At 45.3% G+C, this 8761-nt stretch overlaps 1 protein-coding gene across 1 annotated transcript; it reads left to right on the forward strand.

The window, feature by feature from the left end:
* The first annotated feature begins 2138 nt into the window (after positions 1–2138).
* LOC135253834 (phosphatidylinositol 3-kinase regulatory subunit alpha-like) lies at positions 2139–5596 on the forward strand. The gene is made up of 3 exons (XM_064333636.1): positions 2139–3458; positions 3925–4853; positions 5345–5596. The coding sequence occupies exons 2-3, from the start codon at positions 4526–4528 to the stop codon at positions 5479–5481; spliced, it is 465 nt and encodes a 154-aa protein (XP_064189706.1). The 5' UTR covers positions 2139–3458; positions 3925–4525; the 3' UTR covers positions 5482–5596.
* The last annotated feature ends 3165 nt before the right edge of the window (positions 5597–8761 follow it).

Raw genomic sequence — 8761 nt, forward strand, 5'->3', positions numbered from 1 at the left:
TGGCGTCTGAGCCAAGTCCGAAGAGCTCAGGGGCAATTTTTATATCTCAATAGCGTCGCGTTATCGCTACAGAAACGTCGGCTTTGACGAGAATAAGGCACGTACGGTAAAGGGCCATGTGCGGTATCGGAGATGAATAACAAACACGACGCCCACGGAGGCCTGTCTCTCCTGCGTGATGCGGGGAGCGTGACCCCCCCGAGCACACGCCCCGCACACCCGCGCACCCTGCCGCGACTCACGGCTAATTGGACAGAATGCGACGGGGTTCGCGTTTCGCGTCGGGGTCCGCAAGCTGCCGGCGGAGATGAAAGCAGATGTGTTTCCCCCGATACACATCTGGGCTCCCTGCAAGGTTTTAACTGCGGCTCAAAAGAGACGTTTGAGCTCGGCTGCACTCCCGCAGCAGGCTGGGTAAAATGACGGCCTAGGCTTCGTCGTCCGCCGGATTCGTACTGGCCTTCTTATAGCACGTTGTATCAGGGAACTTTTTGTCCACTGCCCAAAATAAACGCAGAAGATTATAATTCATGTTTTAGTTGCCACTGTACATGCACACTATCAGCTCAATGTACTGTACAAATCTGGTGCCTGTAACTCAGGTGCTGGGTGTTGTAAGGTAAGGATGAACAGTGGACTGTGGAGCGCATAACTAGACATGTCAGACAGAAACACACAGTGCTGGTCATGGCATGAAACCATCTATCGTGCAGTTTCCACACTTGTCTGGTTTCAAAATGACCTGCATGTGCATATTTTATATGGAAAGGCTATTACTTAGATGCTGGGAGGAAATGAAAGTGTAGTTTTCTATTCATGTTCTGCTTATCTCTACTGTGTTTAATAAAACACATAGAATAATATAAGAGCTGTGCACCAAGATTAACATCAGTTATAGCGCATATTAATGCAACAATTGCACTGCCCTGAAATAATATGCAAAGTAGGTAATTAGATTATTAGGTCAAAGTCCAAAAAAAGCTAATTGTATTACGGCGACACAGAATGTTTAGTGTGGCAGTAACCTGTGTCTCCCTCGTTGCTTTTCGAAGGCATTTTTGCAGAAACTACTGGAAAAAAAACTGAACTGTGCGTACGAAATTGACGAGACATCCAGCCGAACTCAGAGAAAATGGCCGTGAAGCGCTCGTTTGGAAGTGCGAAACGCGCTCACGCTGGCAGCCGAGCTCTCCCCCCTGCACTCCTGCCGCGTTTTGGGAGGTGCGCCAAGCTGCCGTCGGCCCGCTGCAGTTTTGGGGTTTCGGCTAGCGGCTAGCGGCGGCGGCTCGCTCCGCTCTGCTATTATCTCTTTCTGCGCGATCACCCCCTCCCCCCCCCCCCCCTTGTCACTGATTGGGAGCAGACGAGCGGTAAAGGCGGAGTAGGAGAGCCTGGCGTATACAGCGGGGCGGCAGCGCTAGGTGCCTCATCAGCTTCGGTGCCGGGGCAACGGAATCGCCCAGGCGTGAATTCCACAGCCCAGCGAACAGTTTTTGGTCCTTCTTCATGCATATTGTATATCACTCTTCTGAGCTCTTGCCCTATATGCAAATATTTTGAATGCGTATTCACCACATGCTATGTATGGAATATAACAGACGTCAGAGACAGGAAATAAAGTTGTCTGGCATCTATTCCCCCCCCCCCCCCCACCAAGACCCTGTTATTTATGTAGGCCATGATGCGTGCTGCAAAACCATCCATTCTTTGATGGGCTGCCATTTCTGAGTGGGTACTTTGTTTTGATTATAGCTTATCTGTTTTTCAGCTCGGGGTATTGATTTCTACCACTTTGAACTTGCGTAAGCACTTGATGGGTCTAAACTGTATTACTGCTCTTGGGTCAAAACAAATTGCGCATTTGAACTCCAGGCACAATCTTGTGGGCCAATGGGTGACCGGTTTATAATTAAAGCTCACCTCGTTATTGACACTGTCTATGTACCGCTGTAAGGGTTGATTTAAATGATAAAGTGAATTGTTATTCTGTGGTGAGATGACAAATAGAAGGTAAACAAGAAAACAATAACTGGTTTTAGAGTGGTCTTACTGATTTGATTTGAAGTCGGCAATCACATTAGAGGGCTATCAAGGAGAGGGGCAGCATGAATTTGTAAAGCAGAACAGCCCTGATACTCAATAAACAAGGTAGGTTTTTTAAAAGAACATCATAACAGTTTGCTCAGGTCTTGTTTAGTTTATTCCATGAGCACAGTGATTGCATTCATTTATCAAAATTATTGGCACAGTAGCATGCAATGTATAAGTATTGTGCAAAAAATTGACACCACAAGATCACTTGTGGAACATGATATTGAGAACCAAGCTGATCTGGTTTGTTTTCAATAGTAAATAGCAAATAATATAGCTTGTTGGCTAACTAGCAAGTATAGAGAAGACATCTCCTTTCCTTTTGGTTTTTCTGCGTGTTAAACTATCATGGACCCTTCTGAAGTATTGCTGGGAAACGGAGGGACCCAAGAAAGCCCTTTCATGTAATCGGAGGAAAATCCATCAGAAAGTTGCTGACACTGTTGCGCCTTTCGATGTATTTGCAATGACCAAACTGACAGAGCTCTGTTCTGATACGAAGGTTAACCGCTGTTGTTCAGATCCCTGAAAAGATCTATACTACTATTATGCACATCTAGAGTGCTTTATGCCATGACATTAGAGGGAAGTTCCCGTTAAACTTGATATGTAAACTCATTACGTGTACTGCTTTAAAAGCACCCTATTTGCCCTTTTGCCACCAATACCACTCATTAGCACTTTCAAGAAATATCCTCCTTAAATAATTACCCCTCATTTTATTGTTCCTGCTTAGCTGTAAACAAAACAACTTTTCACAATACATGGAGTGGGTAAATATGTTATGGTAGCTTATGCTACGGCAACTTATCCATCCCTCACAGAGAATCAACTGACAAATTAGAGGGGGAAAACTCGTGCATCTAAATACCAGTTTGCACAGTAGGTCCAATACTCAGTAGATGCGCATGCACAAGCTCCCAATATTAATTTTACCTAAGCAGTACAAGGCTGTGCAAGTTATTGCATGTGTGTCTGCGGACCCATCCCACGCACTTTTGAAGCGCGTGCACGCTGCCAATGTTACATATAAACAAAGCTAAGATAGGATGAAACAACCGCCATATTACCGGACGGGCTGGACAAAACTGCGCACGCTGCAGTGGAGCGGCTTCTTCGGCGAGACTGTAATTCACTCGCGACGGGGGTGTGGTTTCTGACATCACTCGTATTAATACACTACAGCACTGGGGTTTTGAGGTCGGGCTTAGCCACGCATTTTCTGCAAAGGCGATACAGACTTTCCGTCGCAACGTTTTATCTTAAAACGAAATTATTTTTGATGGTCACAAACCGAAGCCTTTTGATCTAGCTAACTGGATTGTCGACCTTATGCGCAAAGAACACACTGCTTTCTGTGGTGAGACGTAAGTTTCCGCTATATTTTTATACTGTATCACTCTAGTTTTCTGCATGCCGCACTGAAGTTGTCTCGTGGCTATTATCCTCTCAGCCGTAGCCGACGGTTTGCAAGTGCTGTGTTCCCACAATGTTCTCCGCATTACTCATATTTTGCAGAGAGAGTACCATATGCACCGTGTTTGTAAGATGGCAGCATTTTACTTATTGCTCAGAGTAAGAGTAATTAGCCTACTTATTATACTGCATATTTTTTTTTGAAATGATGCACTTACATAAATATTGCTTGTAATATTTAGAAGTACATTTTTTAAGTAATTCATTATCTGATACAAGGTATTTAACTATCCAGGCATGTCACTCCCCTGTGTACATGGGGATAATCTCCATAAACAGAGAAGTGAAGTAATGGTAATAACTATATTACAGTTATTAAAAATAATGATTGTAATATTCAATTGTGAACATTTTCAGATTTTGAGGCAGTGTGACCTGCGCACATGGACTGTGTGAAAAGGAAGTGGTAGGAAAGTACTTGTCTGTCTTCAGTGGATTTACGTGGTTAGGTGCAGGTATCCTGTGGCAACACCTGTGACTGAAGAGTGAGGATTCTTGACAAATTGCCATTGCCATCTGTGGAACGGTGCCATCTCTGCAGAATTTCGGGACGTTCAGCAGCTGCTGTCGGTCAGGTAGACCCAAAACGTTGCCAGCCCCCTCTCGCTACGCACAAACTCTCAAGTGCTCTGTTCTGATCATTTGCAGTCGCCATCTTTGTCTGTCTGTTTTTTTTTTTTTTTTTTAAAAGCAGTCTGTACGTGGGTTGTGTACATTTACATTTAGAGTCTGAGCACAAGGGGAAGTGGAGCATCACCAGTTCATCAAATAAAAGTAAATCTGAGTCCTTCTCCCTCTTCGTGTATGGTTCAGTTGTGGACTTTGGACGTGGTAGGTGAATGTAGGCTGTCCTGCAGGAAAATATTAATGGGCTGTCGGAGAGCGAGTCGCTAAGTTTTATACGGACGATAAAAGCACAGATCCTGCGCAGCCTTGAAACTCATGAGATCCCCACACCATGGGCTCCGACGGCTTCCAGTACCGCGCGCTGTTTGAGTACAAGCGGGAGCGAGGGGACGACATTTCGCTGGAGCCCGGCGACGTCCTGACCGTGGGCAGGGCGTCCCTCCTCTCGGCGGCCGACCGCCAGGACGGGGACGAGCGGAGCCCCAAGGGCTGGCTGCACGGGACCAACGAGAGGACCAAAGAGAAGGGGGACTTCCCCGGGACGTACGTGGAGTACGTGGGGCCGGTGCGGGTCGGCCTGCCCGCGGCGAAGTCGTGGCCCAGGCCGGTGCCACCAACCCCGGGAGGGTCTCAGACGCCTGGGGGTACCCCTGCCGGAGGTGAGTTCCAGTGCTCAGCACCTCCGTGTGACATCTATGGGCAGTAAGACATATGGCCTGGTCTGCTGTGTATCATGGAAATAAGGTCTGTGAAATGTCAGTGTGGGGTATTCAGGTAAGTTGTTGTCCAGGCTCTTTTGCCACAAACTCACTATGAGCATTCCGGGGGTTTATAAACAGATGTTGGCAAGGCCCCTCACAAATGCTTTGTAATCAAGATCGTTTGAACGTTCAGAGCACAGAATTAAGCTGCTAGCTTTTTTGTGTCTGTGGAGGTATTGAGTTTTGTCGTGAGATTTTGAGTGAATCTGGCCGAAATGTTCTGTTGTCCCAGTGTCAAAGTTGCTAAAAATTGAAAAGTTTAGGCCTACAAGCAGTGAGCACCAAAATGGAGGGCAAAAAGGTGATGAGATTTCACTTGCGTGACCGTTGGTGGAAAACGTTTTATTATTCCATGTCCCTGCCATTCTGAGTGCCTGATAAGAATCCAGCTCGACCAGCAAACGCCTCACAAAGGAGAAGGAGAGCGCTGAGGAGTGAAGCACTGGAGCTAATGGAGGGGGATTTAAAATCTTCAAAGCCTTTCAGTGTGATCTTTTTTTTTCAGAGCTCAGTGCTGTTGCTATGAGTCTAGACAAGGGGGGTGTGGTGTATTTTTGTGCTTGTGGGTGTTCTGCTGCTAACTGGACTCTTTTTGTTCCAATATTGCTGTTTATGTAATTGTCTGGAATGCTGGTTTTTTTTTTTATAAAAGGGTGAAGGAGAGTTGTTTATGTTGTTCTGTCTTTGTGTGCCATTTTGTTACCAGTACCTCAATGGCTTGGCAGCACCCTTATGTGTATAACTACTGGAAGCCAGACTGTATTCCCTTGTGATGGTAGAAAAATATTTGTTTTTGATAAATGAGTACTGTTGGGATTGATTTAAAAAGTAACATACATTCCTGATTTTAATTTAGTTTGGTTTGAAAAAAAAAAATTCAGAGGGTGGTATAGCTGTGCAATATGCACAGTTAAATATCCCTTGCATTTGTTTGCTGCAAGGTTTGAGGTAAACTCAAGGTTTGTAAGGGATATATTAGGATCCAGGTAAATAATCATAGAGAGTAGTAGCATTGAATGCCAAATATTGTACAAATATTAAGTTAAAGTTAAAGCTGAAAAAAGTGTGGATCCAGAATTATATTGAAAATCTCTGCTGCATACTATCAGTGAATGACTAACTGTAGTTGGTAAACAGTTTGTTTTACACTTGCCCCTCACCATTTGAGAATCAGTGTTTTATGCTTTCTTTGTATTACTATAAATTATCATCTATTAGAGTACAGTGCCATTTTCTGTTTGAGTCTCCTGCAGTGCTTGCTGGGAGAATGGCAGTTTTTTTACCCTGTTTTTAAATGTGACCTCCTCCAAAAACTGCTGACAAAGCTTCCAGGTGTCCTTTTAGTAAGGTCTAGTGCACACATGCAGAAGTCCGTGACACACACACACTGATACCCACTCCTTTTCCCTTGGAGGCAGCAGGTTGCCAGGGTGACTTTCAGAGTCTCACCCTCATTATATCACCCAACAGTTACTTTACTATTGAAAAGAAAAAGAAGGGAAAACAGTCCACAATCTGGCACATCCATAGCACTGCGTGTGTGAGAAAGCGTGTATCCAGCTTGTGGGAGAGAACTTGTACCTGTCATGTTACAGTATAGCCTTCCTGTAGCTGCAGCTCCACTAGCCGTATATACAGCAGTTGGAGTATAGTCTTGAGTCAGATTTCACACCCCAATATTTCCATCACTTTGTAAACCTCTGCCCAGGTTTACACTGGATCCCCCCCCCCCACCCCCCGATGACTGAGGGCCAACGTTGGAGCTCTGCCCCGTAACCTGTCTGCTGTTGGCCTGTTATAAGCGAGCCACTGGCATGGGGTCCAAAATGTGTGCCCATGTTGCTTCAGTTAACAACTCCGAGGAAATATTTTGGCCTTGATTGCCATTCTGTGAAGTTCGGCTAGCTACGCTATCTGACCAAAAGTATGTGGACACCTCTTGGTCTGGGGCTGTTTTTAATGGTTTCGCCTAGGCCCCTTAGCTCCCATGAAGGCAAATTAATGCCTCAGCATACAATCACATTCTGGATGATTCTGTCTTGCTGAAACAGTCCCTTTCCTGTTTCAGCATGGCCGTGCCTCCGGGCACACAGTGAGGTCCATGTAGAAATGGTTTTGTCGAGAACGGTCTGGATGAACTGGCCTGCATGGAGCCCTGACCTCAACCCCTTCCAACACCTTTGGGATCAATTGGAAAGCCAGCTGCGAGCCAGGCCTAATTGCCCAATCAGTGCCCGACCTCACTAATGCTCTTCTGGCTGAATGGAAGCAAATCCCTGCAGCAATGCTCTAAAATCTAGTATAAAGCTTTTCCAGAAGAATGGAGGTTGTTACAGCATCAGAGGGTCAACCAACTCCATATTAATGCCCATAATTTTGGATGAGATGTTGGATATCAGGTGTCCACATACTTTTGGCCATGTAGTGTATTTATCTATCAAAATTAATTTGCTTTTTACTATCAGATGTTTACTGTTATCCTCTCTAGACAACTAGGCATGTATGCTACCTATGGCTGTAATTGTAAAATATTTGACAGTGGTGCCGATCTTTTCTTGCTCCTTGGCTAGCTATGGTTGTTTGAGAAACATGCATATTTTCCTTTAACTTAGTTGTCAGTGTTGGACACCATTGTCTGTTCTCCTCTTCAAATGTAACTTCAAGTGTACAAGTCCAGGTACTCCACTGGGAAAAGCATGTGTGCCTTGCCAAGCAGGCCTGGCTGTGCTCCAGCGGGGGCTGGGGTTTGCTCTGCACGGTCCCACCAGTGTGAAAGGGGTGTTGGCGAGCGGATTGGGTTTGGCTTGGGTAGGGCCCCTCCCCACAGGATGCGCCACTCCTCCAGGAAACTCATCAAATGAGTCTTGGTTGCTCTGTGTGGGCAGAATGCGCTCGAAGGTCTTTATAAGGTTCTGTTTATAAGGTCAGAGGCTCTCTCAAACATGTTCAGCAGAAATGCAATTTGCATCTGTTTCTGCTATAAACATTCCAGGCTGTAAAGTTCTGCAATTACCGACTGGCTTCATTTCGTAAATGTTTCATAAATCCCTTTACAAGACTTGACTGCAATTTTGCGACATTGACATTGACCCATTTCTTATCTGGGCCTGCTCGGCAATCTGGGTGATTTGGTTTTCTGCGTGTTCTACTGATTCAGGGTAATGAATCGTTGCAGCGATTTCTTAGCAAATACTATCCTGTTTTTTTCTGTTTGCGTGAATGCAGAGTCTTGAGTATCAAGCCATTGCTTAATCACAGTGACAGCGAGGACTGTTTAATTAAGCCCCACATGGTATATAATAGCTTTCACAATCAGAGTCAGTGAATTTACTCTTGCTCTTCTGTGCCGGTCTCTGGTCCAGTCAAGTGAATGATGAATTTTGGGCGCTAATGGTGATGCAAGTTCAAACGTGTTGCGTAGAGCAGACAAGATGACACGCGGTGCGAAGTGTTCGCTGGGACCAGAGCAGTTCTCTGGGACCTGTCAAGGAGCAGGTTCATGGGTTTGCTTGGATCAATATGCTGCTAGCAGCCAAATGAGCTTGGCAGGGCCTAAATTGCCTCATTTGTAACTGTTTTTACATTAGCAGGGACAAGGTGAGCAGCGGGATGGGGGGTAGGATCTCTGTCTCATCGCTGGTATTGAAGAAAGTGCAAGCAAAATGAGCTATATAAGCAGTGTGTGTGTGTGTGTGTGTGTGAGAGAGAGAGAGAGAGAGAGAGAGAGAGAGTGCATGTGTGTGAGTGTTTTAAATAGAGCTCTGTTCAAATAGAACGTTGCATTATATTGTATGAGTATATGAGTA

The sequence above is a fragment of the Anguilla rostrata genome, chromosome 4, assembly GCF_018555375.3.
Source record: "Anguilla rostrata isolate EN2019 chromosome 4, ASM1855537v3, whole genome shotgun sequence".
Classification (NCBI taxonomy): domain Eukaryota; kingdom Metazoa; phylum Chordata; class Actinopteri; order Anguilliformes; family Anguillidae; genus Anguilla; species Anguilla rostrata.

What these genes read in the sequence shown, in the direction of transcription:
- LOC135253834 (XM_064333636.1), top strand. Translation starts at nt 4,526, where the DNA reads ATGGGCTCCGACGGCTTCCAGTACCGCGCGCTGTTTGAGTACAAGCGG. An exon ending in TGGGGGTACCCCTGCCGGAG is followed by an intron (nt 4,854 to 5,344) that starts GTGAGTTCCAGT and finishes ATAAGAATCCAG; the next exon opens with CTCGACCAGCAAACGCCTCA.